Below are 16,251 nucleotides of genomic sequence, written 5' to 3' on the forward strand. Positions count from 1 at the left end.
TCAGTCTTTTCGGGCTGTTTATGCATGCGACCTTCCCGGAAGATAACATCATTGCTGCGCACTGTTTTCCTTTTCACGGGATCCCACAATCTATACCCCATTTCACCCTCGTCACCATATCCTAGGAATATGCATTTACAGGACTTTGGCTCAAGTTTGCTGCGGTCTTCCTTACGAATGTGCACAAAAGCCTCGCAGCCAAACACTCGTAAATGAGCATAAGAAGGTGGCTTGCCCGACCACGCTTCCTGAGGGACTCCCCCCCCCCCCAAAGACCTGTTTGGTGACCGATTGATCAAGTGAACGGCTGTCATAACAGCCTCTGCCCAAAAACCATGGGGTAATGCAGCATGAGACAGCATAGTACAGACTTTATCCTGTATAGTCCTGTTCATACGCTCTGCAACTCCATTCTGGGGTGGATTATGAGGGGCAGTGAGCTCCCTTTTTATCCCTTTGCTGTCACAAAATGCCTGAAAGGCCTTGGACACATATTCCCCACCATTGTCAGAGCGAAGACACTTAAGTGTCTTATCAGTCTGATTTTCAACCAATGCCAAGAAGTTTTTAAACTTGTCAAGTACTTCATCCTTGCTACGAATGGGGTAAACCCATACCTTCCGTGTAGCATCATCGACAAAGGTGACGAAGTACTTCTTCCCCCCCAAAGACAATCCTGGCATCTGACATACATCTGAATGTACTAACTCTAGAGGTGAAGATTTCAAAGAAAGAGATTTCTTATGAGATGTCTGCGCATGCTTACCATAGACACAATGATCACAATGCTCAAAATCAGCATAACGGAGACAAGGCAAGTAACCCAAACGAGAAAGAACTTTCATTCCTGTTTGACTCATGTGTCCTAACCGGCCATGCCACAAAGAAACACTTGGCTGCTCGGTTACTGCGACAACATGGTCACGCACACTAGATACATGAAGAGGATACAGAGTATCACTCTTTGAACCCCGGGCAATGACTCTAGATCCTGTACTGATCTTCCATTTTCCATCGCCAAATGTGGTATGATAACCATTATCATCTAGCTGCCCAGTACTGATTAAGCTCTTCTTGAGCTCAGGTACATGACGAACATTCTGAAGAGTAAAGACAGAACCATGCTGAAACTGAAGCTGCACACTGCCAATGCCTGCAATATCACATGCTGAGTTGTCCCTGAGATGGACAACACCATGTCGACCGCCTGTATAATCGGAAAACCAATCTCTGTAAGGGGTGACATGAAAGGAGGCACCCGAATCTAAAATCCAGGTATGCATGTCATCAGCCGAATCGGCAACCAATGCATGGGCATCAAAACATGAAGACACGAAGAGTACATCGTTCCCACTGTCACTGTCCTGAGTGACTACATTCACCTCTTCGATCTTGACGCTGCTCTTCTTGGGCTGGCTCTCTTTCTTCTCTTCCTTGCTGTCCTCTGTCTTCTTGCCTTTCCCTTTCTCTTTCTTCCACTTGTAACAGTCACGTTTGAAGTGACCTTTCTTGCCACAGTGGTGGCATTCCACATTCTTGCCGCGAGACATGCTGCGACCCTTGCCATCAGATTTTCCCTTCTGCTGTGATCTGCCCCTGGTATGCAAGGCACTAGACGACTTACTTGATGCATTATTTTGCCTATTCATCTCTTCCATAAGCAAAGAGCTTTCCATGTCAGAATACATAAGCATAGCATTCGAGTTACTCAAGGCAGTCCTGAATGTATCCCAACTCTCTGGTAGAGTGCAAAGCAGAAAGGTAGCTTTAAACTCGTCATCAATGACAAACTGCAAAGCAACCAGCTGGCTGAAAATTGAGTTGAATTCACTCAGATGATTTGACATAGCAGTTCCTTCTTTCATCCGCAAATCCATAAGCTTTTTTAGCCAATACACCTTACTAGCTGCACTCTTCTGAGCATACAATTCCTCCAGTCTAGTCCAAATGGCATAGGCAGTGTCCAAACCCTCTATGTTAAACAGCAGAGTATCAGAGACAGATAGCTCAATGGTCGAGCGTGCAAGCTCATTCAACTCATCCCAGTCATCTTGTTCCACATCTGCGGGCTTTACCCCTTTGGCCTTGATCGGCTTAGCCTGCTTCTTCTGCAACAGGATATTGTAGCATTGCTTTTGCCACATTGCAAAATTATGTGCACCCTCAAGTTTCTTGATGTGCATAAGATGGCTGCTATCGCTGCTGCCAGCCATGATTTTCAGTCCAAAATATGACCACAAATTCAGCAAATGCAGGCCCAAACTGTCAAACAAGTGACCAAGGTACAAACAAGTACCAACCAGCAATAAGTACCAGTTAAAAGTAGAAATTTCAGATCTGCAAATCAATTTTCAGAAGCACCAAATGTTGTGCTACAGCACTCCACAACTGATGACAGCTGTTCCAAGGACAAATACATCACATTACATGAGAAGTCCCAAATTTTAGCTGCAATTTCTGCTGTACATGCACCCACGGGCATAAAATTTGACCCGCACGGTCAAAAGCCCCAAGGTTTTGTGCTCAAAACATCAACCATACATCTGCACTGTCTCTGACATGCATAGAGTAGACCAATTTTGCCAAAATGAAGCAATTTCAGCAAAACCCCCAAATTTTTCAAGTGTAGGGTGTCCAAATTGCATGAAATTAAACCCGCATGTACATAAAATGACCAATTTGCGCACAAATTTTGCTCAAACAGCAAAAGCCCCAAATTGCACGGGGTCCAATGTGCATCAATGTCGAGAAATTGGGTCAATTTCAGCCCAATTTTAACATGTACATGAAAAGCCCCAAATTTCGGAGTCAAAATGTCACAAATTCCTGCAATTTCTGAGACAGAATCTCACTGTGTGTCTTGCTCGTGTCAAATCCGGACAAATCCCCAAATTTGTGGCTCAAATCTGCCCAAAACACAGAACTGTGCTTACACGCGCGAACTCCCGTCAGTGGGCAAAGGGGGCAGCTTGCAGTAAACCTTTGAAAATTACAAATTTTGCAAGAGAAATTTGACGAAAACTGTCCCGTAATGTGACGATTGCTGCGTTTTGACCTGCCGCCAGCGTTTTGACCTGCCACCAGCTGCACGTGGCCTGGAAAGTCACGAACTGACCTGGCGTGACCTGCGTGACCAGCGCCTGTGCAAAACACGTCACTTCTGACCTGCGCCTGACCTGCACGCTGCCTGGAACTGCACGCCTGACTGCACACTGTCCAAGAACAGTGACGAGCTGACCAGAAAATGACTGACTGACCTGCGCGCAACCTGGGAAATGTCGCCTGGCTGAAAAACGTGACCTGTGGACTGCGAGAAGCACGAACACCTTAACCGAAGCTCTGCACGGACTGCGAGAAGCGCAAACACCTTAGCCGAAGCTCTGATACCAGTTTGAAGTGAGTGATGCGCTGCGGAGATGCAATGTCCGGCGATGAAATGTCAGGTAAAGAGCAAAACACGTGAGCAACAGCAGCGAGTGAGAGCGAGAGATGCAAGATGTTCTTGGGTACAATTGGAGTGTGTACCACTTTAGGTTTTTAGATAGATATATATGAAAGTACAAGTGTGCTAAGGGTGCGTTCACACCCGTGCACATATAAAAGGCACGATGGCCCTTTATTCCCAACAAGTACATCCCAAGATACAACTGTGGCAAGCCAATAAATAGCTCAAGTAAGCTCCGAGAATCCAAGGTCAAGCCAAGACCGAGCTCCAGTAGCAATAGGCTCCAAACAATGTAACTAGCATGTAGTAATGGCATAGGCTAAGCATGTCAAGACCGGTTAGACATAAGCAACATACATGCTATAAGTACATCCAAGACGGAGCATCCAAATGCTTTGCAAAGCGAGCTCAAGCTCAACCAACGATCCCGAATTAAAACCAAGCTCTATATCGAGCCCCAAGTGTCAATACATCACCATATATGCCCGAAACATAGCCCGAAAAGCATAGGCATAAGTATACATGAGTAAAATGACTTCAGCCCAACTGTGTACAGCAGTGATTTACTGTTCAAAATTGAGAATTTCAGCATCAAAATCAACTTCAAATGGTTGCCAAACAATAGGCATACATTCCTCTAACATCCGGGTATCAAACGGGACGAACCGGGCATCAAATGACAATACCAAACAAGCTGTAGCATCAAATGTCAGTGTAATACTGTCATAAACTGCTTGTGGACTGTTATGACAGTCCCAAAACAGTGTTAAATCAGTCCAAATGCTATGCCAACACATCAACCATCAAAACCAAGCATCAAAGCATGTTCATATGCCCGAAATGGAGCCTTTCCAAGTGCCAATGGAGGGGGAGAGCTGCTGTTGTGACTGTCAATGCTGAAGACACATATGGGAGGGCTGCTTGATTCCGCCAACTGTAAATGCTAGTCCTGGGGCTGCAAAAAATGGTGGCGGAGCTTTGGAGGGGTCCAGTTAAAGCTAGGGAAGGCCTTAAACAAGCTCCAGCAAGTCTTGTTCAAAGGCAAGTGAGATATGAAGCAAGGGAGCTTCAAAGGTGGCTACCCCAATCTTGTTTACAGCCTGTGAGACATGAGAACTGAAGTAAACCCTGAAGAAAATGATCAAATACCTCTGATGTAATGTCCTGAAGGTGCCCAACAATGCCGGGAAGGTGCTCGGGAAGTCGGGGAGTGACGGGAGTTCGAAGCAGTTGGATATGGTTGCCGGGAAGGAGACCCAATGCAAGTAGGGAGTCGATGGGATGCTGAGAATGACACGAACCAAGCTCAAGAGTCAGAAAGCAAAGCTCTGATACCAGTTGAAAGGGAGCGACGGATCGAAGGTTGGACTCGAGAGCTATGGCGGGAGAGCAAGAGCAAGAAAGGGAGAGGCTAGAAATGGGAACTCCAATAGTCACAATGTGTGATCGGGCCTTCCTTTATTTAAACTATCACTAAAAGAATAAAGAATAAAGTAACGGTGATGGGCGCCCGCCACCTGCAATGTGCAGTGGCGGTGACTGTCAGTGTAGTAATACACGGGTGGCTAGGCAGAGGCGCCTTTACCCTCAACATGAGGAGTAAGTGACAGTAGCCCAAGGTCCTTCTGGTGTAGATGATAGCATATAGGAAGGGGCAGATTAGGAAGGGATAGTAGTCTTTTTGGTGGTTCTAAGGTGTAGATGACAGCTTCCATGGCTGTTTAAGCAGGGTACTAGTAGCTTTTCAGTATTTCTTGTGAGGAAACTATGAAATCTCTCTCAACATTTTCCAACAATTTGAGCCATTAGAGGAAGAGATTTCAATCAATCGTTGCTGTAAACCCTAATTTACAGAAAAAATTAGGGTTTGACAACAACCTTGGGATGCATGTTGAGAATTGAGAGCCTACGACTTAAAATCTAGCAGTTGAAATTGAGGAATTTCAGGGAGATTCAAAAGGCCAGCCAACGAATATCAGATTTGGGGTCGAATTTGTCTTTCAAGGGGGAGGGTAAAGGCCAATCCCCGAGCAAACCAAGGGGTAAATTGGTTTGGAGACTTGTTGGTTAGTTTTGATAGCAAGAAGTACTTAGATTAGCGGAGAATATTAGAGGATCCTAGTTGTACTCCTTCCATTTGCAATATAAGATAAAGAAATACCTTAAGGGGCGCCAATTGTGGGCCTAATAGATTGTCCATTGTCCAAAATTAAAGTGGCAACATTTGTATTTTCAATTTATGTGAATTACATGCTTGTTGTAATTAATGTTAAATCAGGTTAGTACCACCCTCTTCGGAAAGAAAGGTTGGTTTCACAACTCCTGCTCCATAGCCTTCTATCAATATTGTGACTGTAAAGCCTCCTTTATGGAGGTGGGCTCCTTGTCTTGCATGGCACGAGTCATTGAACAATAGTTAGTACAAATAAGCTCAATCATTGACCAGTAGTTAGTCACTCCTCAGGGACTCCCTCAATCCTTGAATCATGGAGTGTATCATGAGCTTGATGAGGAGGGTGATATTCCCCTCATCGATTTGCCTCTACTGAAGTCTCTGGAATATCTACTAGGGCCAGCTCAATAGGTGAATTTGGCGGTGAAGTAATCTCCTCCTCCATGGAGGGTGGAGCCTCAATAGGCAAAGACTCCAAAGGCATTGGAGTTGGTACCAAACTGTCACTTGGATCTCCAGGAATAGGATTCTCAACACCCTCATTTACAGTTGAAAACTCCATGAATTGAACATCTCGACTTGTGTATACCTCTCAAGAAATGGGATCATAAAGTTTGTATCCTTGGAATTGCGAGTTGTAACGCATGAACACTTGTTTCTTGGAAGCCGGATTAAACTTGTTCCTCTTTCTCTTCAAGATGTGAACATAAGCATCACACTCGAACACCTTGAAATAAGAAACATTTGGTTTTTGACTAAAATAAGTCTCAAAAGGGGTTATACCAACCATGGCCGATGTAGGGGATTGATTAAGGATGTGGACAACAGTGGTCATTGCTTTGGCCCATAGACATTGAGGTGTTTGCCGATGCTCCATTATAGTTGGCACCATCTCGATCATAATGCAATTCTTGTGCTCCAATATGCCACTCTCTTGAGGTATATGCGTGTGGGAAAACTCTTGGTGAATGCTACGATTTGCACAAAACAAGCTAGCTCATGGGAGACAACTCCCCTCCCTTGTCAGAACGCAATGACTTGAGTTTTCTACCCGACTTGTTCTCCTCAAAGATCAACCAATCCTTGAAATGTGAGAATGCTTTGAACTTTAGCTCCAAGAAGTATGCTACATCATCTTGCTAAAATCATCAACAATGAGCATAAAAGACAAACTCCTCTTAAGGGACTTCATTCTCATTGGTCCACATAAGTCCATCAAAACAAGCTCCAAGGGCTTCTTAGTTTGTCATGAAGCCTTGCTAGGAATACCATCTCTGTATTGCTTGCCACGAATACAAGATATACATGGTGGGTGGCTCATCCCAATCTTTGGCAATCCTCACACTAGTTGACTATGAGCTGCTTTTGAAGGTACTCGTAGTTGAGGTGGCCAAACTAAGCATGCCGTAGCTTAGTTTGAGTTTGAGAAGAAAGAAAAAGAGAAGAAAAGGCAAGAAGACTACATCACATAGAGCACCTATGATGTGTGGACACCTCCTTGCCCATCAAGAATAAGCTGCATATCACTTTTGTCTTTGATTGAGACCGAAGAGTTGTCATCTATGAGAATTTGCCCATGCATTAAATGCTTACGGATAATGCCATGTGAAGGAGGAGTTATGTGGTAGGAAGTGCCACTATCCACAATCCACTCATGAGATTGTGGGGCCATTATCGCTACATTAGTGGCCATTGGAGAAACATTCTCTATCACCTCCAAATGGAGGAATGCTGTTGATGAAGGAGCAGCCATTGCTTCCGAGTGCTTTGTAGTCTTCTCCTTTTTGGTGTCCTTGTCCTTATCAGGGCAATCTTTCTTCCAATGATCTGTCTTGTCACAAATGTGGCAAGTAGTCTCCTTGGCTTTGTCCTGTTTAGACTTCTTGTCCTTCTTCCTTTTGTTGTTGTTAGTCTCCTTTTGTTGGGAAGATGGACTAGTCAAGGCCTCTGATTTGGTAGCATTTTGACCTTTGAGTTGTTCCTCTTGGTTTAAGACCATTGGAATCGACTCCTTTCACTTAAGGGTCTTGTTTGTGATCAAGGCGGAATAAAATATAGTGAATTGGGGCGGTAATCGAGAGAGAAGAGTTATCACCATATCCTTTGAGGTAATCACCTTTCTTGCGTTTTGGATCTACATTTGCAATTGCCGAAGCTTGTTGACATGCTCCCGCGTAGAAGAAGACTTGCTAGGACTCAAAGTCCTCATGTGAATATCTAGAGATATCCGCTTCATCACAATTATCCAATTGTACATTTGATCTAACTCTAGGTATATCTCATGGGCCACGGTCAAGTGTTCGATGTGAGCAATGACAGCTAGAGTGCAAGAGAGAAAGAGAAAAGAACGGATGCGGGCATTCAATTTATCCCAATGTGCATGTACCTTTATTGATTGAGCTTTCTCATTTTTAGAAAGCTTGGTGGCATCACAGGCTATAGGATAGTCTATAGCCTTAGTCATGAGTTTCGCCAAATCATAGAACTTTAGTATGGCAAGCATCGTTACTCGCTAAATGCGGTAATTCTCCGCATTGAGCTTTTGATTTGAAGGAAGGGTCAGCAACACGGGGACCTTACAAGCCATAATAGCTTGAAACTCCATGTCAAGTTCGGTCGACATTGTAAATGGAATGACTTGCACAAAAACAAGGGCAATCCCCTTTGATTCCGTGCAGGGTGCGGGTGCGGGTGCTTGCTAGGGCTTCTTCACTTGTCCTCAAAGAGTTCACCCATCGGAGGTGATCAAACTCATAATTTGCTCCAAAAGGCTGAAAACACAACCTTTTCTCCTTCACCAACAGCAAAAACCTGCAAAAACCAGCAACTTTGCTCCTCTGCGCTTCACCTGTTCACCTTAGCCTTAGAATATTGAAAACGCAAACTTTTGTCGTGAAGAGTCATCCGGATCAAGTTTGCCCACGATCAATCAGCCCTTCTATACTTCTTTGATACCATATTAGAGTGTAGCAAATGCGGAAGCGTATGGACAAGACTAAAAGACAATGAATACGAGAGAAGAGGGAGAGAGAAAAGAGAGAGGAATGTAGAAATCTGCAGCCAGTCAATGAATGCTGAAATGAAGAAGGTAGATATACAAATGGGCTATTGAAGTATCTCCTCAAGCTAATCTCTCTCTCCACCACTTGAATGACAAGTGATGAAGGCACGCTATCTAGTGGCTATAAATAGGAGGAAATATAGCAATAAATAAATTAGGGTGGCCAGCAAATTGGCTGACCTGCAGTATAAAACTGCTGACTGCTGCATTAAACAATAAAATTATCAGTGATAAGCATCCTGGCTGCCACGTGGCACTATCGTCTGCCTGGATTGACTTGTGTGGTAAATTGTGACTGCATTTAGCAATTGCTGAAAATGCCCAAAACTGATAGGAAAAATGGATAATTGTGTCCAAGGGAATTGACTGTACCAACTATAGCTTGAGAATGCTAGTCCAGGGGATGACTAATCTCTAACACTGTATTGTCATCGATTGCTATATCCACTTGGATGAATTTGTGCAACCATGACCTTATATCTCACTATTATTTTCTAGGATTTTGTTTTTGTTCCTAGATCAGTCCACCCATTCCACGGAGGGGATTTTGTAGGCCATCTCATGAGCTTTGCATTGATGCCCTTTGATCCATGTTTTGGGCTTTGTAGGTATTTAAATTGTCATTAAAACAATTGTTATCCCTAGTGCTCTAGGACCATAGTGACACTAGTCTTACGATTACTTACGATGGTTAAGCTGTTTAGGGTTATGTTTTTCTATAAAAGCACACTTTGTGTAACGTTGCACAGTATGTGTGGCCTTATTTATTGTGGTCTCTTGAGCGTTGTACTCTCAATCATTCGTAAGTACATTGGCTTCTATTTTCTGATCGAGTATCATTGTGGATCAATTAATTCTCTCATTATCTTTCACTCTATACTAAGTAATTGCATGATATTTTACTCTTGGACCGATAGGAAATCCAAAGGGTAGTAAATCACATTTTTGCAAGTATTTAATTGAACATAATATTAAATTGAGCAAAAAGCTCTACACACAACTAAAGGAAGAGTGCTCTTGTAGCACATGTCACTTGTTGGTCCCAAAGCTTGGTCCCCCTTTGGGTACTTACTTAGACTATCGATGTATACTTGAAATGAGTTACAGATGGTTGTATTTCAACGATTTGTTGTGGTACAGTTGATCCATTGATGTACAATGACCTTGTTAGCTTCAACGTTGGCCTCCAACCAACTGTAGATTGTTAAAAAATACATATGAATAGTTCAGCTTGGCAACCCTAAAAATGACCATCATTTGAACCTAATTTCATGGAGCATTTTCCTCGATAACTGTCCTCTCTAGTTTCCATGCAATGCCTTCTTATTCCTCTCTTTGTGAGAGAGGGATTTATCGCGATGACACTTTGAAAACGGTGCTTTCGTAACAAAGTTGCCAGAAAGTGCACAAGGCTTGAGAGCTTAAGAGGAGAAGAGAGGGTTACAGGCAGTAGTGTTGTAATAGTCCCCTTTTTATGATGTTTAGATTAAAACTAGCAGTATATCTTGCTGTAAATGAAGTTACATAGTTATCCAATGGATTTCCCATGTTAAGAGGACTTCACTTCATATATGCTATCAGTTCATGTTCCATCGCTTAAACCTATAGTTTTTGTAGCAAAGAAAAGAATGGTCATCTCCAAGCTTGGGTTGCTCAAATAAGAGAGAAAGAGACCTTTATAGCAAATAAACTTTTTAAATGAGTCACTAGTTGCTTCTTAATCAAAATTCAAATTTGATTAGGAGATAATTAATGTATGAGTGATTGATCATATGTGAGCTACTCATTGGACCAGACTTAAGCATTGGGCTTGCTTTACAACTTAAGTGAGCTGCTTATTGGGCAAAACTTTCAACACAACTCAATTATAAGGTGCAAATTTTCAATCCAATGAAACTTCCACATTGCACCTTTTTTCTTGTGCCTCATACTTGTACCCATGGTTTGTACATTTGTGCACCGTGTTAAAACTTTCATTGTTGGTGTAGTGGTCACCATGCTAGGAGCTAGGGGTATCAAAATTAAAGTTCATTTTAATTAAAAATCTTAGTGAAGTTTAATTAAATCATTGAGTTTTTTGAATAAAGATGACTGCAACCAGCATGTCTAACAGAGATAGCATGTACAAATAGATGTTTTGTTGCATGAAAAGTCTTTTGGCTTTAAGAATTCTTGGAGGGGAGATTAGAGGAAAAGACATCAAAAGTGTGAGAAGGGTAAGGCATCATTTGATGCTGGAGGAGGAGAAACTGGCCATCTATAGGTTGGAAAAGTGATGACAAACACTTAGATTGATTGCCCTGACTTTCAATGTTAATGGGGTTAGATAATTAAATTATTTAGTGTCTTGGTCTAAGGTTTGTGAAGGGATAGCAAGTTTCAAGTTCTTTCAGGTTCATAGAAGTTATTGATGTTGGGCAATGGTCAAAACGTGGGTAGGGTCAATTATTTTTGTATTTGCTAAGTTAAATATTGGCTGGAAATTAAGTTGTGGGTTTGAGATTACATGGGCAGGTCTGCCAAGTGTCTGTCACATGGCAATCAGCCCTTGACAGGGACATGCAGGTTGGGGAAAGAGCCTAGAAGGCAGAGTGGCCGCTGAGCGACCTGTTTTCAGGGCAGGAAAAGGTCTGAATTCTCTCTCCTCTCACTGCTGGTCTGTCTTCCTGCCAGTTCATGGCAAGAAATTGCTGTCACCAGGTATATCTGGGCAAGAGGCAAGAGATTGCTGTCGCCTGCACCATTTTTTGGGCCTGAAGGGGTGCTGATGAGAATTCGCTGTACTTGGATCAGCAAACAGCAACAATCAGGGTTTTCATGGCTGCCTTGGGACGCATGCATGCTGGAATGAGTTAACTGCAACTGTTCACCGTTGTAAGTCAGCCAATTGACAACAGATTGCAGGACATTTTGTGGTCTGTAATAGGGATGAATTGCATGAAACAGGAAATTACTAAATTTGGCTTCCCCAAGCTATCAAATCAAGGGGAAAATTGAGGATTAGGGTTGTTGGTTGCTGTGGGCAAAGTAAATCCCGATTTGTTTTTTTTGGGGGATTGAGCCTTGATTTGCTGGAATTGGGGGAGATTTCAGTTGATCTATCTTGGAGGGACTTTGAAATTTTAGCTTAGTGTCCTATTTTCAGAGCTTAGGCTTTGCTCTGTTCTAAACCTTGATCTAGTGGAATAAAGCATAAAGAAATACTGCAAGGGGCACCAGGGGTTTGGGAGAGATTGGTGTTGGATTGTCTCTTCTCATGTGGGCAATCTAGGCCAAAGTTGGAAATGTGCTGAATTTATTTATTCAATGTTAAATTCTCTTGCTGTGATCATTTGTAAATTAGGGGTTTACCATCCTTCACTGCAAGGAAGGCTCGTTTCAGCCTAGAGTCAGAGTGAAATCCTGCTGCTTGGAGGCTGTTTTGCTTCCTTCACTGTTGCCTACATCATTAGCCTACATGGTGGACTGCCGCAGCTGCATTTTGGGATCTGTCCTGAGTACATCACATTCTTGGAGCTATTCTTGGTGACTTTGACACTACTCTCAGCTCACTTCTGTCCTGGTCCTTGAGACACAGGTTCAAGGCCCCTTGTATCATCTTTCATCTCTATACACCATCGTCTTCATTGAGCATTCATTGGATTGTGTTTGCCATTGTTGTATATTTTCGTTTCTTGTGTTTGCCCAAGCATTTCTTTATAGTGAGGTCTTTGGGATTTTAACCAAGGTGCCTAAAATGTTCATGTTAGGACTTATCTATGCAAAGGCCCAATTGTGATTCTTATGTGCTTCTTGGGTATGATAGTGATCAGACTTTTCTGGCCTAAATGAAAAGCTTATATTGATCACCACAAATTTACAGTGTGTCAAAGCTTGGTGGATCTTTGACATAAAAATCCGATGCATGCATCATTTTTGTTGCTTTTCATTTCATAGATCTGTTAGTCTTAAATGCTTATAATAGTTCTTAGATGTTTCAAGCTTATGGACTTGAATAGTTATAAAGTAAGATAATGAACTGTTTCCTCAAAGATGATGTATTTGATGCTATATTGAAAGTGCTACCTTTGTCTAATTCCATCCAATCTTGGTGGATTGTTTGCTGTAGAGCCAATATTTGAGAGTTCTGCAATCATTGATGGGTTTGTTTTCAAGGAAAGCAAGTAAGCCAATACCTAAAGCTATCTAATTTCTCGTTTTGCTAGAGATGCTAAGGTCTTTACTCTTCTCTGTCTCACCACACTTTTTGCTTAAACATCAGGTGAATGCGTTGCCTGTAAAGTAGCAGCTGTTCTTAACGATCTAGTTCAATACATGTTTTGCTTGTTTAGAATACTCAAATGCTTGGCATGTTTAATGGCAGATCTTATGTTTGGTAGGCGCTTATTATGCATTTATGCAATGTGTCGAAGCCTAGTAGGCAATCTTGGTCTTTTTTTTTTCCTAGAAAAGAGAATTCTATTAATAACACCTCGGAGAAAGTCCCCCTAAGGTAAATACAAAGTGCAAGAAACTCTGTGAAGAGTAACTAAACTCTGTGAAGAGTAACTAAGTACATCATAGATACAATGGTTGTGTAAACAACCAATTTGGTGGGCTAAAGTGCTAGACCATCTGAGGGGTAGTGTGAAAGAAGGTGTCTGAATCCCAAATCCTCAGGAAAGCCTCTCTTTTCTTCCTCATCCTCTCAGAGCTGCCCTGCAACCTCTCCCATCTCCCATGGAGAGTATGGACTATCTCTGTCCAAATCCTCGATAAAGACTCCCTAGTGGGTATATCCTGAAGATCAATGACCCGGCTACATCTCACAGTCCATATGTACCAAGCTATAATGCTGGAAATCAGCTCCCATTTGTGACAATGTCCCTGAGTCCACTGTGTCTGTGAGTAGTCTGGGGTAGGAATTCTGCTCAGATGCTGTCCAATGATGAGAAAAGAAATGCTGTCCTCATAGCCGCATGCTGGTCCTCTGTCTGTGACCCAAGCTGCAGCCCCCCATGTCGCCACCATGGACTCTGCTATACCATGGAATACTATCCTAAGAGCTCTCCTCCAAATATTTTGGGCTCTAGGACAGTCCCATAGGCAATGTCTCTGAGTCTCCTTTGGCTCACCACATCGTGCGCAAGCCACTGGGTCCCTGCCATATCCAAGCCAAGTGTCAGCTGCTAAACTCCTATGGGCTAGAAGCCATAGAAAGAGAGATATCTTCCAGGCCTAAAGCTGTCATGTAGCCACCTCCAAAAGCTGTATAGGAACTCATCTGAGACTCCCTCTCTATGCCAATGAGGGATGGCTACAGGCTGTGCTCTAATCTTACTCATCCGTATCCTCCGTCCCAATCTAGTAGTGTAGCCAAAGAAGGGGATGTCGGATGGCCTATCAAGGAAGGGATCCCTCCACACCCACTCTCTTGGATCCCACTGAAGTCTCTGTAGAGGCCTCCTTTGGTATGCCCAATATCTCCATCCATCTATATGACAAGTGGTTGGGTCTGGGTCTATGTGCCATTTTCTTTGAGAGTGTGCCACTACTCCGATTCTTTGCCTGGAGCAGCCATTGAGTGCTGTAAAGTTAAGGTCCTCTCGTTGGAGGCGGCCATCCTCCTCAACTGTGAAAGTGAATGTCCTGTCTCTGCTAGATGTAATGACTGCTAGAAGGATATCCCCTCTAGGGAAAAGACCAATCTAAGTCTGAGAGGAAGCTGTTTCAGTTTGCCAATCTGGTGGAACCCCTTCCATCACGGCCTCAATCATAGCCCTGACTCCCCTAAGACCATGTAATCTCTGCCTTTGGTTCTCGTGTGGTAACTCCTGAAATGCAAACCACTCCCCCACTGGTGTAGCGACCTGTGCCGTGTGCAATGGATCCATCAGCTCTCCTGAGTCTTCGAACACCCTATCTAGAGTGTTTAGGCCCTGTGGTGCGAGAAAAATCCCTATTAACCCTGTCCCTATATTGAGTCCAAAAAGAGGCTCTCACATGAAATATGTACTCTGATCTAGCTTCCTTTATGGAGTGTAAGGCAACCAATGATGCCCTAGCAGCTCTTTCCTTCTCTAGAAGGCTCTGTCTCCTCCTTGTGGCCTCCTCTTTGAAGAGGGAACTAATCTCCTGTAGGCTCTCATCCAAGTCACTAGCTGCCCGTCCAGCTGAGAAAGGTCTAGATCTCCAACACTGTGTGACTGTTTCTCTAAGATCATCCTCATAAAAACAAGTGCTCTGGAATCCTAACACTAGAATGGGGTCCCCCTACTCTCTGAAGAAGAAGTATCTGAATCGGTGAGTGGTCCGAGAGGGTTGTGCCAGGTATGATGCCAAACTGAAGTGAGCCAGTGGTCCTGCCAAACTCTGTTGTGAACCATGGGTCCTGGCCTCTAATCTAGAATAAGAACTCCTCCCAAGCAGCCTGCTCTCCACCCCTAATGATTTCTGTGCATCTACCTCTTCTGTCCTCAAGATCCTCCACCATGTTAAAGTCACCCCCTACCATCCAAAGATCAACTTGTGGTAGAGATTGACTGAGGGTGGTCCAAAACTGTCTTCTGTCTCGTTGTCCATTCAGGGCGTAAATGGCCAACAAACCAATGAGTGCCTCCTCCACTCTCACCGAGACCCACATGGCTCTCCCTGGAATCAGAATACCCCAACCCTGTACCGACTGAGTCCACTGCTCCCCAACACATATACATACTCCAGCCTGTATCTCGGTAGCACCTACAGCTGCTGCCCAGTAAGTGTGACTCTGACCTGGCAATAGCTTTCCGCAACATCGGGATATCTTGTCTGCCGAAAGGTGGTGCTCCTGTAACATAAGAAAATCAATCGATCCTCCTACTAGAGCACTATGTAGATCCTATCGTATGAGGCTCCGGCCTTGCCTAAGGTGACGACCTACGAAGCCTCGTACATTCCATGAGAGTATCCTCATGGATTGTGTCTCAACCTCTCGGACCGGCGTCGCTATACAGCCCATGCCTGCCTTTGTTGCCTCCTAGTATATACCCGATCATGTGTCCTCTCTGCTATCTCTGCTGTGGGGTGTAATGGGGGGAAGTTCTCAGAGTAGGCATCTGAGTCCTCTTCCTCCTGCTCACTGTCCCGGGCTATCACGGCCTCCCTTGCCTGCTATGTGTCGGGTACCTGAGATGGGCTAAGCTCGGGAAGCTCAACCTGATGGAGCAATGGTTTGGGGGGCTATGGCGTATCTAAAGCCTGTTGTAGCTCCTGAGAGGCTACTGGTGTTGCTGCCTCCATGGGCTGAATCACATCCATTTGCAGTGCTGCCCCTATCAGTGGCTGTGGGACCTCTGGCTCTTGGGCATCCAGAGGAGCGTCTATGGGAGCGGTGGGGGGCTGCAGTGGCTCTGCATGGGCTGACGGCCTGAGGTCCCTGATCATTCTCCACCGTCTCAGCTCTAGGCCCTCGGGCCTTTGCCTCTCGCCAGCGCCAGCGCGCTCTCTTCGCTGGCGCTATCTCCTCCTTTGTCTAGCCTTGCGCCGTCTCTGGCACTCTGCATCACTCCTCTGACGGGTCTCAGGCCTACCACCTCCCTCATCCCTGAAGGAGGT

The 16,251-nt window shown here is 44.1% G+C and overlaps 1 protein-coding gene across 10 annotated transcripts in view; it reads left to right on the forward strand.

Annotated features, from left to right (window-relative positions):
* The window catches only part of LOC148041033 (uncharacterized), a 136,943-nt gene that overhangs the window by 58,846 nt on the left and 61,846 nt on the right, over positions 1 to 16,251 (forward strand). For all 10 annotated transcript variants that reach the window (XM_087675889.1, XM_087675899.1, XM_087675874.1 and 7 more), the window contains exon 3: positions 12,788 to 12,842. In XM_087675889.1, coding sequence (XP_087532015.1) covers positions 12,788 to 12,842 — 55 coding nt within the window. The remainder of the gene's footprint in view (positions 1 to 12,787; positions 12,843 to 16,251) is intronic.

The sequence above is a fragment of the Lygodium microphyllum genome, chromosome 1, assembly GCF_053477565.2.
Source record: "Lygodium microphyllum isolate KBCC chromosome 1, Lygodium_microphyllum_v1.1.10, whole genome shotgun sequence".
NCBI lineage: Eukaryota > Viridiplantae > Streptophyta > Polypodiopsida > Schizaeales > Lygodiaceae > Lygodium > Lygodium microphyllum.